The 23,009-nt window shown below is 34.7% G+C and overlaps 1 protein-coding gene and 1 non-coding gene across 5 annotated transcripts; one reads left to right on the top strand and one right to left on the bottom strand.

The window, feature by feature from the left end:
- Positions 1-4,152: 4,152 nt before the first annotated feature.
- TRNAQ-CUG (transfer RNA glutamine (anticodon CUG)) lies at positions 4,153-4,224 on the top strand. The gene has a single exon. It is a non-coding gene; the product is annotated as a tRNA-Gln (tRNA).
- Positions 4,225-8,925: 4,701 nt separating this feature from the next.
- On the bottom strand, positions 8,926-13,687 carry LOC112292562 (pyruvate dehydrogenase (acetyl-transferring) kinase, mitochondrial). 4 transcript variants are annotated; one of them, XM_024541162.3, is made up of 7 exons: positions 13,177-13,687; positions 11,715-12,367; positions 10,906-11,164; positions 10,480-10,657; positions 10,048-10,195; positions 9,575-9,785; positions 8,926-9,343 (listed from the first exon to the last, which is right to left on the bottom strand). In XM_024541162.3, exons 2-7 carry the CDS (start codon positions 11,970-11,972, stop codon positions 9,285-9,287), a joined length of 1,113 nt encoding a protein of 370 aa, XP_024396930.1. In that variant the 5' UTR covers positions 11,973-12,367; positions 13,177-13,687; the 3' UTR covers positions 8,926-9,284. The 4 variants fall into 4 exon arrangements, with proteins under 4 accessions (XP_024396930.1, XP_090112423.1, XP_090112422.1 ...); XM_090256297.1 differs by having other exon boundaries at positions 13,411-13,604; XM_090256296.1 differs by lacking the exon at positions 13,177-13,687 and adding an exon at positions 12,895-13,010.
- Between the last annotated feature and the right edge of the window lie 9,322 nt (positions 13,688-23,009).

The following is a 23,009-nucleotide window of genomic DNA, read 5'->3' as shown; positions in this document are numbered from 1 at the left end:
TATGAAATTCCAATCATGTAGGATTAGAAAAGCATGCCTAATGGTAATATTTTTCATACTTTTTTTTTGATGGGATGGGTATATTGTCAAATCTATAAAAGAAATGGTAGGATAATATTTAATTTATACATTGTTTGATAACATGATTGCAAATGAATTTAGTGGGAATTACAGATTGTATGAGTGAGAAATATTTTTCATCCTTTAACAATCTATCATATTAAAGGCTAAAATAACTTAGAATATCTTTATAAAGTTCATTAAATAATTAATTATTTATTCTATGATTAATAACTATATAGAGAGATACAAGTTTTATATAAATAAATTTGGAGATGAATTATATATATATATATATATATGTATTTAAATTAAATTAAAGAATTAATATTATAATTTTTTATAAGTGAATTAAAATGGTATCCTTACATAATTAGTTGAATTATTTTGATAACTTAATTGTTGTTGTACTATCCTTCAATAGTTAATGAAATTTTATAAATTAATATAAATAAATAAATAATTCTATTTTGTATTTTTGTCAAAATAAAAGATCTATTCTTGTGATTTTATTATTTAAAAATTTAATAATTCTCAATAGGTAGAAACACAGAGGTTGTTAAAGTAGAAAAGAAATTTGTATTTTTAAATCCACTAGCACACATTATAAAGATCATCTACAATAAATTAAAAGATAAAAAATATAAGTGATATCTCTTTAAATTAAAATTTAGTTAAAAATTGGCAAAAGAACAAAAAAAAAACAAGTGAAAAAAATATCAATTTCATTTTATTAAGTAGATCTCTAATGATTTTTTTTTTTTTTTTTTTTTTTTTTTTAGAAACAAAAAATTTCTAAGAATTCAAAAATTTATAAATCTTGTGCTTCTACAATATAAATTTTAAATTTTTTTAATAAAAATAATAAAAAAAACTATCAAACAATTTTTTCAAATAATTCTAAATTTATATATAATTATTAGAAATCAAAAGACACATGTATAAGAATACATGCTCAGCTTACACTATGGTAATTTTTCTTCTTCATCCATAAATAGGTTTTAGGCAATTTTAATAAAAAAATTGTATACTTGGCTTTGGCTACATCCATTCACAAAATTTGGAACATGAAGAAGAGATTCTAGAAGGGCCTTTGTAAGCACTAAGGCTAAAAACAAGGAAAGTAGGAACCAAGGGGATCTTAGCAAAGAATTAGGATCAAAATATACACAGAATATAACTAATCTGCTATAAGAATTAATATTAAACTAGAGACTTGTCCACTTCGAACAAAATTCCTTGTGACAAACACCAATCTTCTTAGTTGATTGTTGATTGTAATCTTCCATATTTTATATTTATGTTGATTATGCCTAGAAGCAATGTGCTAACAAAATGGACATTAGTACTACACAAATGAATGAAATTGTATAAGTGCAAACTATCCTTCAAAATTGCCAAAACACTAATTACCAAGAAGATAACAAAAAAAGTGAAGAAAATGAAAAACCTAGAATTTAGCGCCACCCCCATCACCTTCAGTCTCTAGTTTATTGGTAACATCCATCCCCTTCCTCCCTCTTTCCCTTCCTCCACACTCCTCCGTTACCTCCATCTCGACTCGAAGTAGGCCTCGTTCGGGAGCCAACATTATCAACTTGTATCAGACATGCACAAAAGGTTGTTCTCCTATTGGCGGCTTCAGAGACCTGCAGAAGCGATGTGAGATCCAGTAGTTGCGAAGCTCAGAATTGTCACTCATAGCGGAGTCGTGATGTGTGTACTATGTCGTGCCCCTCGACTTGAACCATGAGGGAAAAATCGAGTTGAGCAAGGGCTCTGTCTGTGAAATATGCCAAGCCGTTGCTCAACGCAATTTACTCCTATGTAACACACAAGGAAGGCTAGCGGACCAAAACAAGAGACAAAATTAGATTTGTATCCACACAACATTCTCTTTTCAGCCGATAAAATACTCTTAACAATCGTACTGTTTATGCGAACAAACGAATCCACATCTTGTGCTTAACTCATGGCACTAAACGTAGCTTCTTAGTAATATGATATTACTTGTTCAACTTCGGCTATTTGATGAGGCCTCTTAGTCGCAGAAGACATCTTTGCCGACAAAGAGCTCCATGAACCAGGTTCCATCCCACGCTTTTTTCCGTTTCGCATCACCTTGAAGTCCCGAAAAGAGTACTCTCATAGTCCAGATTATGACCATAACGCTGCATCTTGCAGTCACGACATCGCCGCATCCTTTCGAAACTGGCTGAATTTTGCAAGTCGCGGCCTGGGTTGCCAATTGGGCAGGAGAATGGGTAATCCTGGCAGCGATGACCGATATCTGGCTCTTCATTTCTCATAGAAAATGCAGCGGAGCTTCCAGCTTCATTGGATTCCATGACCGAAACGGATTGTGTTGTGAAGCTAGTACTCTCAACAAACTGTGATCTTGGAAACTACAGGACTCTCCAATTGCAGACGTACTCGAGCGTGCAGGAGAATAGATCAGTCCAGTATTTTATCATCAATATGATTCAAGTTTGCAATGTGGCTAGACAAGATACTATAAATTTGAAATTGCGATGAGAAAAAAGCTGAAATGAATTAGGTCGGGAGAAACTGCGAATGAGCAATGCAGTGCATGCACATACACATGTTTACAAATGGAAGAAAGTCTGGGACTGGATGACAGATATCCACGAGCCCTAGGGTCGTGCAATGCAGACGTAACAGTGCACAGTTCTGCTAAAATATTTCTTGGCAAGAGGAGGACAAAGAAAACAAATCATTCATCAGTTTATATCATTTCTTAATCGTTTCATTTTATCTTTACTTATAGAGATGTAAACAATAGAAAACCAGACAGCCACATCGCATTAGTATCCAAGATATCCAATGTCGTTCATTGTCAACGGGTCGGGTGAGGACGAGCCACAGTCCTCCATGGGAGGCTCTTCAATCAGTGGCTTTGAGCTGCTCCCGACTGCCCCGCAGGAAGAGGGGTTTCCCAGAGCAGCCCCGAGATTCCGACAGACGGAACGGGACTCATCCGCCTTCGTGTTCTGTGACCATGAGCGTAAGGAACGTGCAGTGTGTAGAAATCAATGGGAGCATTAATATATTAATACTCAATTTAATATATATATATATATAAGTGTTTTTTTTTCTTTTCCTTAAAAATCAAGATTTGGACAAGAAACTATTTTATAACAACTCAAGGAATATCAAAATTATTCCCATTGTCTAGCAAAGAATTAGAATTTGGTTAGTTTTTCCAAAGTCTGTTAAACAATCTGCATAGATTGTATATAAATGTTTAACATCACACAAGTTATTCCTACACAGAAAGATAAAATAATAAACAACACCAAACGAACACACTTGCCTTAACCATACTAATATCATATTAATTAGCATTCCAAAGTATATTAAGATATCTTTTACAATTGATACCTTCAAGTATCATTATTAGATGCAATGAATTGTCAACAGCTTGAAACACATATTGTCAATATCTTACACAGTAAGTAACAAATGTGCGTTATTTGAAGTCCATGAGTAGTCATTCCACAAGACACTTTTGTGGATGCATCCACACGAATGAGGTATGTGGCTGACTTGCATTCTGGTTGAGGTTTAGCCTTTCAGAATCGGCCCAGACACAAGCACGCCGTGATGGCTTGCAGCGAGTGTTCCGAAGTATGCGTCAGGTTTCGAGCTTCGAAAAATCTAAGACCACGAGACGCCTGTTCCAGTGGCGCACAAGTCCCATGCGATTCAAGGCGGGGGGGGGGGATGCAGAAGAGCCACGGCTGAAACAAAATCCTGGAGAGAGAGGAGGGAGGGGGGGGGGGGGGAGCAGACTTGAGCCTTGCATCATCGATCAGCACGGAAACATCACTTCTTCAGACACCTGTTGGAAAAGTGGGGCATGGTGCTTCTCGCAGCTGATTCAACGTGTCACTGCTGCGTACCAAGCCGGGAGCTCCCAACAGCAGCGGGTGGGGCAGGAACTGAGGCGTGATGCAGGAGGGCAGGACGAAGTGGTGAGACGCGGTGCGTGCGCGCTAAATCATGCGTCTCGCCTGTCAACACCATCCAGCCGCTCGATCAGCAGATTCTTCTGGCAATCTGACTTCGGCGGGTCCCGTAGTCTAGCGGTCAGGACATTGGACTCTGAATCCAGTAACGCGAGTTCAAATCTCGCCGGGACCTTTAGCCTTCCCTTTTGCCTTCCCTTTTGCCTTCCCTTTTGCCTTCCCTCTTGCCTCCCCACGTCTCCCCGATCCCGTCAGTCCCCACCGATGGCTTCCAGGCGCCGCGTTGTGCCGCTGTTTTGCTCCACCATCTCACACCTCGGTCCTCCTGCCGACTCATCCCACGCCCCACCGGCTTGTCATGCCAACACCACCTCCGCGCCCGCCATGCACCCTGCGCTGCACGACTCCGCCCGTACCCAATTCCAACATCCCTGTGCTCAGCATCCCGCCTCACGCTCTGCGGCTCCATCCCGACGCCTCCGCCTCTAGTAGGGCGCCGTCTGTAACATTGGATGTGCGGGGATGCCTGGTGCCACATTACATATATATAGTTGAAAAGATTTTGAAGCAAGTTGATTTGTTTCCATCCATTTTCATCAACACTAAAGAACCCTTAACAATTTCACATGTTGCAGTTGCACCTGTAATATCCTGCAGAAGAGGACAAGGTCCAATCATCAACAATACAACACCACACCAAATAGCAATAATTGAGAATGCAACATCAATTTTTACTCTTCAAGATTGTATTAAATGTTGATATATTATTACATCTATAATATAAGAGTCTATCTTTTCTTATGTAATTGGTATTCTTATACCTCAAGTAATTTAAAAAAGACTTTAAATATTGTATGATGTACAAAATTCTTATAGAGAGCTAGCATTGGAGGAAAAGTTGTATTCTCTATAATTAGAAAAAGGATTAAGAAAATATTTGCAAGAAATTAATTTGTTTCTTAATCTTTTAATTAGAATATACTTATCTTTATGTGGTAAAGATATTATTGCTTTGATATTAAATGTTGGTCTAACTTTAAGAAAATTCAAAAGCGCAAAATAAAATTACCTATATTTTGTTACACATATATAATTATATAAATAAGAAGTATTAGATAGAAGATAAATGTAGGTAGATTTGATGACATTTTGTGGAGAAGCTTCATAGATGCAGATTTAACTTTATAAATGTTTGTAGTTGATTAGTAGATTAAAAAAATTACCAACAAGTTGGCCATGTATTGCACATGTAAGAAACTTATCTTTCAAGCTAAATACTTGTTAAAGGTCATATAGAAGGTCATTGTATAGTTCCTAGTTAAATAGTATATATAAAGGCAAGAATGAATCCATCTTTGCTCTTATCAACACCTTTTGTTATAGACATCCAAGAACATTTTTAGAATATTTTTAGAATATTTTTAGAATATTCTATAAGATTCTTAAATAGTCTTAAAATAATCTGAAAATAGTCTTAAAATATTTTAGAAGATTCTAGATGGTTCTTAAAATATTCTAATAGATTCTAAAAAGTTCTAAGAGCATTAAAGAAGTTGTTTGAGAAGCTTCCTAAGATTGCTTCATCTTCAAGCAACATTGAAACTTCTTAAGAAGCTTCCTAAAGTTGCTTCATCTTCAAGCAACATGGAAATTTCTTAAGAAGCTTCTTAATACCTAATATATATTGGAGTTGAGGCTAATAAAATCCCTAGTTTCTACAATACATTTCTTAGAGCTCCATCTTATCTCTCTTGGTATTGATCTTGTATTCATTTGGTTTAATTAAGTTCTTATTAGTTTTCTTGTTGAAACTTTTTTGTTCAACTTCTTATTTAGTCTTCCATATAGTATATCCATGATACCTTTCTTGACTTATTTTAAAAGTCTCTAGTCCTTTTGTCTTTGGCAATAGCTATTCTAGTTCTAATACTATATTATCTTTGAATAAATATCTATTCTTGTTTAATGACACAAAAGCATATGGAGGATTTTATTATTTGTAATTCATATTTTTGATACATTTTTTAAATTAGAAGATTTGTTGTTACAAGAAGTTTCTTCTCAACTTAAAAAATATAGAGTTGATGAGAAAGAATTTTTATACATAACAGGTTATTTTTGCCACTTGTACCAAAATTTTAATAGATATCTATTTGGTCGTCATCATCAAAGACAAAGATGAAATTATTATTAATATGAAATAAGTAGAAATATAATTAAAATTTAAAAAATAATTAAAAAAAAATGCATTACTTGCTACAAATGTAGAAAATTTAGATATTTTGTTTAAAAATGTGACATAATGAATCAAGAAAATCAAATATAACAAATAAAACTTCAATTGTTACAAATAAAAAAAAGAAGGTTATATTATCATATTAAAAGATGACAAAGAGAAAGAATGCATAATAGATCATTTAATTGAAGCCATAATAAATGTATATTTGATGTATTTGATTCCAAAAATAAGCGGTTTTTAGACTTTGAAGCAAACTTGTATGTAAATGAAAATAAAAAATTATTAAAAAAAATAAAAGATTTTGAAATATCTAGCACTAGAACAATTGGAGGATAAATTATACTTATAATTGGAGAAGAAAATGTACAATTCAAAATTTCTTCTTAAGAAATAAAATAATAAAATATTATTTTTTATATTTTAGAAGTAAAAACTAACTTATTTTTAGTTAAAAAATTTGTAATTTTAAGACATATTACATTGTTGTATAAAACATTCTTGTATGTTTGACAAAGACAATCTAAGAGAGATTTATCTACAAGTTGTTAGAACAAAAAATAAACTATACAAAGTTGAAGAAAAAAAGAATCATCTTTATATGGCTTCTTTGTTGCCTTGTTGAAATAACTTAAATAATTAAAAATAATACAATAATAGAGAAGGCACTTATTTAGAACAATTCACTAGTATCCAAATACATTATTAGATATTGGCAAAAGAAGATTGATCACATTAATTACTAAATTTTATATCACTTATTTAATCAATGATTAGTTGGTAGAATTTTGTAAATATCCTTATAAAAAGAAGTATGTGAAGGTTGTATATATTAAAAAATCTACATAGATTATTTTTCCAAAAAATGAAATATTTTTACTAAAAGATAATCATAAAAGATCCGTTTTTACTATGGTTGGATGTATACCTTCTTGCTTAAAAACCTTGGAGCAATGGCAAAGACATTTTTGATTTCATCCAATTTTATTATTTATTTTTGGACTTACACACATTACTAGACAAGAGTTGTAGGTAACAACCTCCTTCTCAAATAGAAACACTATGGCAAAGGGAAATATATTAGTCTCTACAACACAACTTATGAATTAACTTATGAAAGGAACACAAATATAAAAAAAAATGTAAAATATAGAGATTTACATCAAAATAATAGCAACACACTGACTTAGAGGAGACAACATGCAATTTCACTAAGCAAAACGTTGATCAAAGACACATCTACATTAGGATAACAATAACGGATAAAGGAATAACCACAAAAAATCACTACGCACAGATTTGCACGAAGGCATAGCAAGATATGGAACAGCAGGTCTCGCATCAACGGAAACAATTCTCAACAAGACAAAGAAATCAACAACACAACAACGTAGCAATACAACGAGCAAAAATACAAAATAGATACACAAGCAAAATGCAATTTATTCACTTACCAATCACGGGAAGTACTCAATCACAAAAAATTAGATTTGATCTATGCAGATGCAATCCTTAAGGCATCCAAAGGTACACTGCGTTTTAGGAAGAGAGAACACTGCATTCTGCCGTGGGGATAAAAATACCGCATTTTGTCATGGGAAAAGATGTGTCAATGGCCTGCAAATTGCTTATCAGCTTGAGCACAGCAAGTACATTGCCATGACCTCCACAACAAGTATCGTTGACCAGCGCATCATTGACAATTCTTTTGAGTTCAAATTGACACAGAAAATTTTCCACCACGTAAAGACACAACAACATCAACACTAGGCACCAACTAACGTCGGGAGCAACTTTGAGACCAAGTAAGAACGGCAATAGCACGGCTCACGAAGCGGAGACAAGGGTACAGCAAGAACAATGTTAACAGGAGCATCGCAACAACACGTAACATGGGCGTTTTAGGAATGAACCTAGACATAATAGAATAAGAAAAGACGACAGTCACAATGATGGAATTGTCATCAAGGACAGCAAAACACATCACCACAATAACATCAACAAATTAACAACGACACATCAAAATAAAATCCAACCGGGTCAACACAATATTAAATCTTCTCTCTGCAATCCAGCAGCCAAGTACTTCAACATTTCCACACTGAGTTTTTCCACCGTATGGAAACTGAAGCTCAGAGCAATGGCCTTTGTTGTCAAACTCACTTGTAATGCACTCTGAACACTAAAAAAAGAAATCTTACACATAGTAGGAAGAACTAAGTTACAAGAGAGGAATGATAATACAAACAAAATGAGATAGATAATGAACAAAAGAGCACCTATTATATGCTTACTCCAAACCAAGTGTGAGAATGGGTGTTGTATACATTCATCAGGACTCTGTTACAAGCTATTTATTCATACGTTAGGATTGAGATTTAGAAAATGCTTAGATTATCATCTATTATGGTTATGAGTTAGAATTTGATCGTTTTTGTTAAATGAATTAAACTAGTTATTCATCTCTAAAGAAAACCTATATTAAGAGACATTGTACATTTAAGATAGCTATCAAATGTGTCAAAGCACTTTTGTTTTATACCAATACAAAGGATTGTGGTTTGTCCTCACTTGATTCCTTGACAGCAGACCATAGAACGACAAATCTCCCCTTTTGTTGGACTACTCTTTAAGTACTCATTCTGCAAACACTCCTATAGCATCTTTTGAATGATCAAAACAATGTTCTGTATACATAATGGGTATGGCTAGGTTGAATTCCTTACTGGTGCTGAGACGATGATTCTGTTGCTGGTATTACTAAAGCGGAACAATTAGAAGAATTCGCAGGAAGAAAAAGCCTCTTTCATTTTGAGTCATAGGTAGTGGTTGAAAGTGAAAACCGTCCCTCACAAAAATGAACGTGGGTAGAAGCTAGGTCTATCATGAGGCTCGAAATTAAAGAACCAAAAGAGAAAAAGACAACTCACTGTGCGAATCTCCTAAAAACTACCAATTATCAGTGACCCAAAACTACTCGTTTTAATCTCATTTATGAACTAGGGCAGAGGCTCTTGAACATTTCCAAGCCTGTTAAGGTGTAAGTAAGCATCAGTACCTGCAAGAAATCAACAAGTTTTCCTTTAGACTTGCTAAACTGTAACGATGAAAAAAAATACGCACTACGTGTCAAGCCTAGTTAAATGCATGGAGTTCCAGTGCAGGATTTTAATAAACGGCGTGGATGAGTAAAAACCGATCATACTACTTGAATCCCTACATCCAGATAAGAGAAAAGGTAGAATCCTCTAACGAGATACTAGTGCTGAATGCGAGCGGGAACACTTACCATATCCCTCCATAGATATTACTTGTAGATCACCTCCGAAATAACGCGCGTAAAGTCGACTGATAGGCAAACCATAACCATACCCAGCCATAACATTAGGCAACTCATGATCTTGCCGATCAAGCACCACTGGATTCTTCGCTGTACTGTACAAATACGTCCAGATTTTTGGTAGCCCACTCCTGGGAATACCACCTCCTTCATCCGAAATCTGTCAAATCAAGGCTAAGAATCATAAATTGTCCTCTGATATGTAGTCAGCTTTTATACAACCCATGTATGAAGCTAAACCAGTGTTTCCCATAAAAGCGCGCAGTAAAACCTGGACATATAACCCATGGGTGCACAGATATATTCAAACTTAAAATTGAAAAAGCAGAAACTCCAACCTACGGTCGAAATGTAACAGCAATAAGTGCCTCGGGAAGCCTAAATTCTAAACGTACTTGCAAAAAGTGAATCAAAATGTGTACCTTGATTGTAACGTCCTCAATACCATCAGCTACAACAACACGAATAGGAGGACACTCATGGTCAGCATCTTGGAAACGCTCTTGAACTGCACGTAAAGAGTTCTTGATCAACTCAAACAGCATTTGGTGTAGATGCGTAGGAACGTACCTGCGAAATCACAAATTACAACTTCGAGTCAGCTTGTACGAAGTCACGAATCATAGATCTTGGTACAACCATTCAGCAAGACCATTTATGCGGTAGTCTTGTCAATGTTCAGGCCACTTGAGCTTGGAAGCATTAAAACAACAATAAGATCAAAAAAGAAGAAAAGGTCATGACCTGCTTCTGTAAAATATAAAATGAAAAACCAGAAATGTAAAACTAAATTTGGTTGTGCATACTCCGAGAATTAAGAACATAATCGTTTCTTTCCACCCCAATGTACTTACGGAAATGTAAAATTTGGATCTCCATAAACGTGAACTTCAGGTGCACTTCCATATGTGCGCATACATGCAGATCGAGCATCATCTATAGCATTTTGTGCAACTTCCACAGGAGAAACACTCGTACAGATGAGGCCGATGTAGGTGGGAGGAGGAGAATTATGCAATGCAATATGTTGCCCTGTAGTGAACAAAGAACAAAATATTATAATACAACACATTTGTTTCTTCCTACATCAATACTGGACAACTCATATACTAAATCAAGAGTCCTCACAACCAATTGCTATTACATCAAAATTAAGCAGTAACCGATTGATCGCTATCTAGGGCTTGAGTGCAAGAACACGTGAGGCATGTGGGTGTCAAAAGCAACCTTCATTTACATTTAAGACAAACTAGGCACAATCCACAAAGAAAACACCTCACCAATAAGCATTCGGATACCGATTCGTGACATGTAAAATCTGTCAAGAAATTGGTGAATTTCAGGAATCTCGTTTAGACCGACTTTGCGACCCAAATCCTCCTTCAACTGCTGAATTCCCATTGCCATAGTAGGCATAACATCATTATGCCGCATTTTAACCCTCGTTATAAGATTAGTAAATCTTGTCTCGTCTTCCATATCTTGAATCTCAGGGAAGTTTCGAAGGTCCATAAAAGAATCCAGGTACCAATCACGAACCTGAAGAAGTATTCAATACATTTATTAGAATTTGCTTGAATCAAAAAGTAATACTGAGATATTGACGGTTCCGTTCGATCAGATTCAAAACGAACTCAAAACATGATCATAATGTTTCCAAGCACTACTCAAGATCAGTAAGTTGGAGAAAGCATAAGTTTTTTTAAAAAAAGTTTAAATTTAAATTTAAAAATTAAAACTAAAATTAAAAATTAAAAAAAAAAACAAAAACAAAAACAAAACAAAAAAAAAAAAAAAAAAAAAAAAAAAAAAAAAAAAAAAATTGGGACTAGAGGAGAGGGGATGAAACACCAGCAGCGAAAATGAGATTTACATTGACTAGGGCAACTCAAAAAAAACCCATGTCTCAAAGAATTCGTCAGAATCAGGTGCTGTAACGCCTGGTTTCGACAAAAGCCAAAAAACAAACACTTTCGCATAATAATAACTAGATACATCATTCATATTCAAGTGCTGGCTTCAGTATTCGGTAACAAGATGAATAGTCAGTAGATTGTAACTAAAAAGCTCGATAGTTGCGAAAACTTACTTTGAGGACAGGGGCTTTGGTAGAAAGTCCGTGAGGTAGATTCTCAAGCTCAGTCACTCGATGAGCCAGGCGAACAGGAAGTTCGTTGTGCAGAAACTGCGACGACAAAAGAAGATTCTTCTTCGATGGATAGGACCCAAAATCCATCATGTACTTGAGACTCACCCCAGTTTGCTTCATTTCGCTACATCTGTAAATATCCTCAAATACATCTCTGGAAACGGTGTCCACCAATCTCCGCAAAGCCCGAGCCGTCATGGCGAACAATTTTAACTACTTAAGCAAACGGAAAATTGCAAGGATTTAAGTTCAACTTGTGCAAGCGAATTTTAAAAAAGGATGAGGGTTCCCTACACTAGGGAAAAGGTTGCTTAAAGGCCACAATCTTTTGGCCTTGGAATAAGTCTGAATGTTCATGCTACACACGCTAAAAGTAAACACAAGCAACCTGAGAAGTTAAAAACAAAGGTGTGCTTACCCATAACATGTCCAAGAAATGTAACCGTAAAGACTAAATATAATAAGCTACAATAATCGAGACACAACAGCTAGGACTACGATGTTCGATGTGTGAGGCTCTGAAAAACCTCCAAAACCCTTTCTTGTGTAAGAACAGCAGTCTTGTTCCATGAAAATTTAGGATGAAGGCGTTCCTGACAGGAATAAACCACAACTTCAAAATGACCTCTTTCTGAACTTCAAAAAATAGGACTCTCAGTTGCTGTATACTGGCTACCAACACAAATTAGAGCTCACTTCCCGAAGTAGTCCCAGCATTAAATCCGCAGAGACAATCGCCCAAGTAATCTACGCCGGCACTCTATCTCTCACACAACAAACTTACAAATTCGTACGCCAAGCAATATTATTAGCAACGAATGAGCTTATTTTCTAGAAAAAACCTGGCTATGCATTCTAAATATCAGGTTCCGCGCGGACACGTATTTCTCCCCCATACAATCAAAAACAGCCACACAATGTAACTCTGACAACGCGCAGAACTAGTACGAGTACTTCTGCACCAAACAGTAAAGGTTCTTCAGGACTGCTACAAGTTCTGTCTCACAGAAATAATCAACTCTATCAGCATGCACTGCCAGTTAGTGAAACCCGACAATCAACACCTACAAACACCTCAAAACCTAATCCACTGCTTCAACTTCCTTCACAGAACTCCTACATTTCTCCGCTGCCATCAACCACCAAGAAACCTCATCTTCGGTTGAAATTTCCGCCACTACTGTGCTAAATCACACTTAGCAGTCTCTCAGACACCCGGCCCCGCCTAGCATACACTCCTCCTCACACCCTAAGCCATGTGGACAAACCTGTCCCACTCCCTCTCACACTCTTGTCCCACTTCCTCCTCCATTACAGTTCTTTTGCGGTTCAATTCCGCCAGGCACTGTTACCTCCCTCTAAGGACGCTACTAACTAAATAGCATTACCGATAAAGCTTTACCTTTCAACAAATTTACTGATTTCATGCACAATCCTTGCAAGTGTCAACACAGAACCAAGTCAACAGAGCACTCCTCTTTGTATCGTAGATTCCCCTCGCTACACCAAAAGAGACTTATGAGCGCTAAACCGAAAGAGTACACGTCCACTTCGGCTCGGATTTATATCCACGGTGAATCGTCCTGCGGAATGCGGGCATGACGTGCGTGAGCAAGGACTAAAAACTCGGGTCTACCTCTGCCACCGCTGCAGAGGGCACCGATACTCGCTAACAACAAACCAGGCTGATGGCAATGGAACATATGCAACGCGAACAAGGCGGTGCGCTTGACGGTGCCATTGCTCCAATCCCGTAATCAATCGCCCCTCCACGTCCACTCATGACCCGGAGGACATGCAATCGTTGGCGTCTCACGACGAACAACTTCCCGTTGGAAGTGAAGAACCAAGCGACTAGGGTAGTTGCTTCTTTACTAACGAGTTTGGGCGTTCGTTTGGCAACAACGGCGATAATTGCAGATGAAGTGAAAGCTCGCCGTTACAATATTCGTTCATTAGTTAAAGAAGCTTCATAAGACTGAAATCTAAACATCGGAGTCTAAAATAGAACGGTAGGGATAAATCATCGTATAAATCATCGTAGGGATTAGTATGCATGACTGCGGAACAGATAATCATGGAGGTGCCGTATTCGACTACCATGCTAGTCCACCGTTTGTACTGGATAAGGTTCTGTGTAAATTAAGAATCTCGAGCTTTTGAAGATGAGGTTCAATTTCATTACAGCCTTCAGGTAAGAAAATACCGAAGAATCTTTCGGACCAGTTGATTGACTTTCCACTGTGCATAGAGAATTCTTACGACCTCGACTTGCTTCTCCAGGGGACACGATGCCATAATACTTGGAAAATGATCTGCCACCGTTTTCATGTAGAATTTGCGGAGCCAAGGTTCCAATGTACATCGCCGTTCTTGCAATCTTGGAGTGCAAAACATAAAAATCAATAAACAAAAAAAATTAAAACTCTTGACTCTCTGGAAATACGTCAACTTACTTTTCTACCAGGAGTTGAATACAAACAGAAAGTCTTATGAAAGCACATCAACCTCTTCTCGTATTTTACATCTGGCACTTTGAAGAAAAAGTGGCTTTAAGAGCAACGAAAGAAATGTCAAATTTTAAATGGTACAATCACTCTCAAATTTCACATGACACATGTTTTTCAAAGAATTCCCCTCTCAAATTTCAATTGTTGTTCGATTCGCCTGTGAAAGCATATAAAACGATGTAGGAAATCCTTCACCAAAGTAATACTCGTGATCCTCGAACCTGAGAGCACTTCCTCGTAGAAAATCCCCTTCCAAAATTTATGCTAGAAATTCGGAAACTTCGAATCAAGCACTCGTAAAGCGTGTGATTCGAAAGAGTGACGCAGAGTGCCCAACTTGAGCTCTAACTAAGTGAATTTCTGACGAACTCGGGCCCGGTACAATCCCCGGCAACCAGTCATCGTTCTACTCGCGACAGAATCTCTCATATCCTCAGAAAGGCGAATGCATCGGTGGCTGAATCTCCAGAAATGAGGGGAATAAAGCTCCCGAGGCTATGGGGGAGTGTGCACTTCACTGTAGGACGGGGACCACCTGGTTCATCCACGAACCGGGCACCGGATTAACCGGTCGTGGTATTTGCAAAGGTGACGTGTACCAAATGGCCGTGATTCAGCATCCTCTTTTTAAACTCCCATGATGGAGACAGAAACCCCTTCTACAAAACAATGCAATAGTTGTGACTTAAACTTTGATTTTTAATGGTGATTAGTGAAAGGTTGGGCAATAAAACTTGTAACCAATGTGTTATCACCATTATTAAACTGAAGTGCATGATAACTTTATGCTTTACCTTTCATACATGCCTGACACTTACCATGAAAACAACACATGAGCACACGATTGATAAACAAATAGCTGGAACTCTGTGTTTTTCTTGAATATAGGTCAGCATTATAGTGATACAGTGATATAGTGTGGGTCACAGTGATACAGCACAAATTGCTAAGTCTTTAGTCCATGATTCAACCTTTCACCTTCTGCACTGATTGTTAGAGTGTGGATTCCAATCATATGGTTTGGCAATTGGAGATGATTGAAATAATGCAGTGGACTTGGCAATAATTTGGCACCTCTATGCTCAAACCCTAATTAGGAAAATACATCCATTGATTCCATTTGGAGTTATATTAAATTTCTAATTAGAGGTAAGTGCTGTGAAATTGTGTTAAGATGATTGAGAGGGTAGAAAAAAAACATTTGCAGATTAGAAGGCATACTCACTTTCGTTTTAGAACAACTCAGCCATATTAATCTCTTTACTTGGATTGATTGTATAAGTTTCTCTTATTGCCCTTAGCTTCATTTTACAGGTTCTTCTTGTTGAAATTTTTTAATTGCACATGCATCAATGTTCATGAAACCAAAATCCAGCTTCAGATGCTTACTTCATTACGCACAACTTGAGGCATTATGTTTGTTCTAGATATGAACAATGCAATTTAATGCTGAGTGTCTATTTCCCCACAAGGATTATGCTCTAAAGATCTTTGCCTGATGCAAAGGGGCTGGCTAGAATTCGATTTTTTAAAAAATAAAAATAAGAAGCTCATAAAATTTGGGTGGTACACTCAACATGTTGCAGTAAATATTAGAACCACTGTTCTATAATTTTGTGTCTGTATTGACATAGATAGAGGATGGAAGCTAGTCTAGTATTATTGACACAAGAAATTAAGCACTCAAATAATATTGGTAAGAAAATAAAAAAATTTACATCTGATGTCATGTATGTGTAAATTTTGTATATAATTTATAATTTATATGTATATTTAAGTTAAAGCATACATGACATCAGATGTAAAATGAAGAATTGTCCTTGACTGATGGTTTTTCAAAATTAAAGTAGGGAACTATTAAAGTAAATGAGTTGGGTATTTTTTGAACCACAGCTCCAATAGATTAACACCATTTTTCAATCAAACAAGACCGTACCCTTCTCCACATAGGGCTGGGAAATTGAACCTGCTTCTTCCAACATGCTCTAAATATTGACTTCAACATCCAAAATCCAAGGTGCAATACATCATACTTGATAAGATTCTACCGTCTAGATTATTTTGAGCAGCTTTACAACAGCCACCCCTTCAAAAAATATTTATATTATCATAATTTGGTGCAAGTAAAGGAGGCTCATACAAAAAATTTGCCATCTCAATAACAATGGCCTTATATGGATCTAGTTCTAGAAGAGATCTACATCAAGACTATTCAAAGTAAGTTTCACTTCTCTATTTTTAAAAAAAGGAAAAAAAAGAAAAAAAAAAAAAAAAAAAAAGAAAATCACAAGAAACTTGATGTTCTTTTAAACTGTATGGATAGCCAAAAATTGACATATTAGAATATATATATATATATATATATATATATATGCACATCCATATTACTAACAATTCTATTTCAATTTTTCAAAAAATGATGGTAATTGAATTCAATCTAATTCTTTTTTGTTTCAGTTTCTATTAGGTAGTACTAGTCAATATAATTTTGTACATGTCTTTTTTCTTAACTTTTCTTTGTGAAAGCTATGTTAGAAGCAATCTACAACTTGATATTTTGGCCACAAGTCTCATGGTCCTGAAAAAGCTTCTACAAGGTCTTTCTAATAGTTAGTATAAATAGAAGCATGACTAAGGCCTTCTTCAATCTTATCAATGTCATTTTTATATTTCAATTTTTTTTAAAAAAAACATTAGTCTTTTTTTATCTGATAATATTTATTTTAATTATTTTCTATCTTATATTCATATATTTTATTTTTATTTTTTTTCTTTTTTAATATTACATCATTGTATTGTCTTTTAAGTTTTTTTTAGATTCATGTCTTTTATGGTTTAATAAGACTAACATTAACAATATCAAAGTTTGACCTTCTTTTACAAAAATTGTCTTATACTTTTATGCTTAAATACATCAAGTATTCTAGAGATTATAAATTATGCTCCTCTATATTGATATTTTTTTTCTAATATTACTTTCTTTTTTTTTCCCTTTTTGGTGTAGAAATTCTCAAGTCTTTATAAATATGACAAATTAAAGTCATTCAAAATGCCATAGTATAGATATAAGGACAAATGAGAGATTTAATACTTACTTTGCATTAACTTTGAATACAACTTCAATCAGCATCAAGTATAATTAACCATGAAGACATACAAAAAGCAAGAGTTTCTTCAACAAGTGCACCATCTTTAAAAATTCATTCAAAAGTACTAGTAAAAAAAATTTGTTCTTTTAAAGGAGTTAAATAGTACAAGATCTAAGTTTTAAAGACTTATCAACTAAATACAATTTTTTATTCAATTTTAATGTCTTAGTATTAAGGATGTGAATCTCAAAGAATTAAAAGGTCAATTTACTATTGTATCATTCAAAAAGGCTAGAAAATCACTCAAAGATGATATGATATTAAATTAGAATAGATACTACCAAAGAAAAGAAGACTAAAAAATCTAAAAACAAGAATACAAACTAGAAAGATCTTGACAAGAATAAAAAAAAGGCTTCATTCTTGCCTCTATATATACTATCTAACTAAAAGCTATATGGCAAAATTTTATAAAATTATCAAGGACAAGAACTTGATAAAAAAAAATAAACAAGTGAGACTTTTTTCAAAGAAAAATGACAAAATAGATATAACTCAATATGTATATTAAGAAAGAAATTGGAATGGCTATTGCCAAAAGACAAGAAAACTTGAGACCCTTGAAACTAGACTAGAAACAAGAAAAGAGTTGACAAGAGTGAAGAGGGCTTTATTCTTGTCTCTATATATATTATCTAACCAGAGGCTATGTGGTGATGTTCTATAGGACCTTCAATATGTCTTGACTTTGTAGGATACATGCCTTGACTTACAAGGCAAGTTTTTCTATGTGTGGGCCACATGGTTAGCTTGGTCTTCAAGCTAACAACATGATTGGTACATGGCCAACTTGTTAACCACGTTTTTAATCCAAAAAGTCAACTAAAGATACCTATAAAGTCAAAGCAGCATCTATAAAGCCTCTAGGAAGCTTTCATAACAAATATTATAGAATTAACTTACTTTTATCTACTTTTACTTACTTCTACTTATTTACATATATAATTATTAGCTCATATGCATATGTCCATAACATTATCTCCCTTTTAAGAATAAATTCCATGAGGAGCGATCATCATATGTTGAAAAAATCTATGATGCGACGAATTGTATTTGCCACATATTCTGATTTTTATTCTCTTTGAAGATGATTGATAGGGCCTCTCAGCCATCGATAGTATTCCATACCAGGGCCGGAAGACCACCCAGTTATTTGATCATTGTTGAAGCCATCATAACTTCTTTCAAATAAAACATTTGAAATACCGTCAAGAGTTGTTTCTACCTCTAATAAAATTACCAAACATCGGGAGTCTCTTCCAAAGTCATGATACCAAACTCATTGTATTTCACCATCTATTTGAAGAAAAACATGTCGTTCTTCAAGATCTTCATGTTGATTATATCGTCTTAAAGGTTGTGACAATTGAAATGTCTCATCCGACAAGTCAGCAAACAAAGGCTCTTCAGTCAAATCCACTAGTTGTTGGTTCTCCATCTCCTTAGCGTCACAACTACAAAGAAGCTACAAACAAGGATTGAAAGTAGAATGTTATCTTCCCTAGATCTTGTTTCTTTTATAAGAAAGGTTTTCATCTTAATTTTGATGGGTGTTGTAGATGAAAAGCATCTATCTTCTTTGCTGTATTTGTAAGATTCTTTACTAGCTCCCATGTACATTTATTAATATCATATCCATGCTAATAGACAAGATATTTTAATTTATTTTGACGCCGCCTTAAATCTATGACTTATTTCACTTTGAACTCTTTATTATTGTTTACTTCTGTAGGAGGAGGTAGAGCTTATCTTCTTCTTGGTATGTCTACTATCTTGTATGGTTCAAGAAGAGACATATGGAATACTAGATAGATTTTCATTGACTCCGGTAGGTATAAATGACATGCAACTGGATTAATTTGTGCAAAAATAGGAAATGGTCCAAGCCTTTGATAGTCCAACTTGTCAAAAAGAGTAGTGGTCATGATATTGCAACAAAGTAACCATACCTTATCACTCGTGTGGAATGGTGGTTGTTCCTTTTGATAGACATTTATATTGATGTTTTATTGTTTTTGAGCTTGTTTTAACTGCACCTTTATTGTTGCATGTAGCTCTCATAAATAATTTGCCAAATCTTCTGCTATAAGATTATTAGCTTTTGAAAAGTCAAAAGTATCAAGTCGTGGATGATAACCATAATTAACAAAGAAAGGTGTTTGTTTTGTAGAAGAATGTACCGTGTTATTGTAAACAAACTTTGTTAATAACAAAAGAGTTGTCAAATCCTCTTGTTAGTAGTTGATGGTACATATTAAATACTACTCGAAAACATGATTAATACGCTCCATTTGTCCATCAATTTTAGGATGGAATACTGAAGATAATTTTGATATCCACTTTTTGAATCTTAAAAAGAGTCCACCAAAATCTTGATACAAACTAAGTTCTCTTATCTAATATAATATCCTTGGATAATCCATGATAGCGATAGATATTGTCAAGAAAGAGCTTAGATATTTCTTTATCTATGATGGATTTTGTATATGGTATAAAATGTGCCATCTTAGTAAAATGATGTATTATCATGAATAGAGTCACAAGAACTTGAGATTGGAAGATCCATGATGAAATCCATAGAAACATAAGACCATGGTTGTTTTGGAATGGATAATGGCATAAGAAGTCCGTAAGGTCGATGATGAGGAGTTTTTGATCTTGAGCAAATATCATAAGATTGTACAAAATCTTTAATTTCTTTTCACATTTGGGGCCACCAAAAGTCCCTAGATAATAATTCCAAAGTTTTTTTGTATCCAAAATATCATGCTGCTGGAAAGTCATGAGAAACTTGAAGAACACATAATCAAGCTTTATCTTTTGGAACCTATAGGCGTTCCTCAAAATATAGTAGATTGTTCTTGAATTCAAACTTGGAAGTATAATGAGACTTTGAACGATTTCTCTTAATATCACAAATAAGAGGATCAGAAGACATACTTGAGTGAACTTGCTTAATGAAAGTTGAATCAACGATTAGTGTTGATTTCATTGCTTATAGATGAAGATGCTCTAGCTTCAAGAGAATTATCCATTGTTGATCAAAAACAACATCTCTTTTCTTTGGTGCAAGGTAAGATCATCTAGAGAGTGCATCTGACAAACTTTGTTGTTTTCTTAGTCAATAAGTGATCTTAAATTCGAATCATAATAAAGACATACTCCAACGGGCTTAGCAACAATTTAAAATACGTGTTGACATAAAATATTCAAGGTTTTTGTGATCCATATACATAATGACTAGGCTTGAAGTACCTTCTAGATAATGGCACCATTCTTGAAACAAATCCATAATTGCAAGAAGTTCTTTGTCGTGGATCTCATAGTTGATTATGGTTGCTGAAAATTTTTTGGAATGAAAAGCTATTGGATGAAGTTTATCATATATTCCCATTTTTATCAATACGACATCCAAAGCAAAGATTGATGCATCTGTTTCCATAGAAAATGGCTTAAAAAAATTGATGCAGTATAAGATTGGTACAAAAATAAAGGCTGTCTTCAAAGCTTCAAATGTTACTTCCACTTCTTGATTCCATTGAAGTTTGTCTTTACAAGTCAAACATATAAGTGGAGCTGCACTTAACAGAAGTCTTTGATGAAGTTCTGATAGTAGTTGGCAAATCTCAAAAAGCATTAGACATCTCTTACCATTTTTGGGATCTTTCAATTCATAATAGTTTGAACTTTTTTAGGATCCATTATAAGTCCATCATTTGAAATGATGTATCCTAAGAAGTCGACTTGAGTAGTGTGAAATACACACTTTTCTATCTTAGTATAGAGTCCTACATCTCTAAGTTTTTGTAACATACAATGAACATGAAGTTCATATTCTTCTATATTCTTAAAATAAATTAAGATGTTGTCTAGGTAACAAACAACAAAATCATCTAAAAATTCCCGAAAGACATCATTGATTAGATGTTGGAATGGTGTTGGTGCATTATTAAGTGCAAAAGACATGATATTTTATTCGAAATGTCCATACCTTGTTCGAAACGCAGTCTTCCATTCATCTCCTTCTTTGATGCATACCAAATTGTATGCTCTTTGTAGATCTATTTTTGTAAAGATCTTAGCTTTATTCAACTAATCAAGGAGTCCAGATATCAAAGGTAGCCAGTACTTCTTCTTGATGGTGATTTTGTTGAGTCGTCGATAATAGAGACACATCCGCAATGATCCATTTTTTTTCTTTACAAATAAAATTGGAGCTCCTGCTGGAGATTTGAAATGGCGTATGAAGTTCTTCACTAGATTCTCTTCAATACACTCCTTGAATTCAACCAACTCATTTTGTGATAAATTGTAGATTGGTCCAAATGGTAGTTGTGCTCCTTCTTGAAGGTCAATTGAGTTCTTATAGAAATGATGTTTCGGAAGAGTATCCGCATTTTTTTTTTCAAATACATCTTGAAAATCTTGATATTGGCTTGGAATGCCACTTGAAGTCTTTCCACCAGTAGAAACAGGTGTGGCATAAATGACACAAGGTGATCCTTCTTTTGCAGCATGCAAGAAAGCTCTTGCTCCTACAAATACAGATTTAATTGTATTAGACTTATGAATTTCTACTTGATTAACTATGCTCTTAGTTATACTTTCAAAAAAGTCAAGACTACGAGAAGTCCAATATATTTTAGGGTTATATTTTTCTAGCCATAATAAATCTAAAATGAATGGATTAGAGGAAGATCTAATGATATTAAATATTACAAGCTACTATGACCATTAGTTACTACTTTTATAAGAAGGGTTTTATGAGTAACACCTCCTAAAGACAACAGACAACCATCTATGACTTCTACATGAACAGATTTAGTTTTCTTTACTAAAAGAATATTATGTCTTTTAGCAAATTCTTCAACTATGAAACATGTTGAGACTCTTGAATCTAGCAAGGCAGAGGCTTTATAATGTTTAGGTATTAAAATAAAACTTATTATAAAACATGAACAAGATTCTAAAGAGAGAATAAGACCTTCACTAGGCATTGTACAAGGTTCCAACCACATGGTCCCTATCGTAGTTGGACAAATTCGTTTTTGGACATGCTATTTTTTTCGATCATTGTACTCTTCATTTTATAGTTGCATTGTCGGGGTAGAAAGAGTTTGCCTCAAAAAAATGCTGGCTTCTGGCTGTCACTAATTATTCAATCAAGCTTGAAAATAAGGAAAGCCCTAAGTTTATATATAATTTTTTCTTTTTGAGTAATTACACCAAATACACAATCCTCAAGTAACCCACAACTTCCAAAATATGATAAAATCTTCTAAAACCTTGTTTATTCTTATGTGGAGATTTTTCCGAACTTCAACACCTCATATCTCCTAATCCGACCATCCAAACAAACTCAAATTTTACATGAGGTACTGATGTATTCTTATTAACTTCTACAACAAATTTCAACTGCAAATTCATTGCAGATCTTGAGATATCTTGAAAATCCTAAAAATCACTTCAAATCCTTGTCTTTATACATCCACGTACAATTTTATTCATATCTCACAAAATATAAGCTTAAATGCGACGAAATTTGTATGTATAGCTTTTTAACACAAAAATTTACA

The sequence above is a fragment of the Physcomitrium patens genome, chromosome 15 (genome assembly GCF_059467195.1).
Source record: "Physcomitrium patens ecotype Gransden chromosome 15, ASM5946719v1, whole genome shotgun sequence".
NCBI classification, from domain to species: domain Eukaryota; kingdom Viridiplantae; phylum Streptophyta; class Bryopsida; order Funariales; family Funariaceae; genus Physcomitrium; species Physcomitrium patens.
This window is presented reverse-complemented; position numbering and strand designations above follow the sequence as displayed.

Coding starts and splice junctions, on each gene's coding strand:
- LOC112292562 (XM_024541162.3), bottom strand. CDS start 11,972: ATGACGGCTCGGGCTTTGCGGAGATTGGTGGACACCGTTTCCAGAGAT. Junction 11,165..11,714: donor CCAAAGCCCCTGTCCTCAAA/GTAAGTTTTCGC, acceptor ATACTTCTTCAG/GTTCGTGATTGGTACCTGGA. Junction 10,658..10,905: donor CGGTATCCGAATGCTTATTG/GTGAGGTGTTTT, acceptor TGTTCACTACAG/GGCAACATATTGCATTGCAT.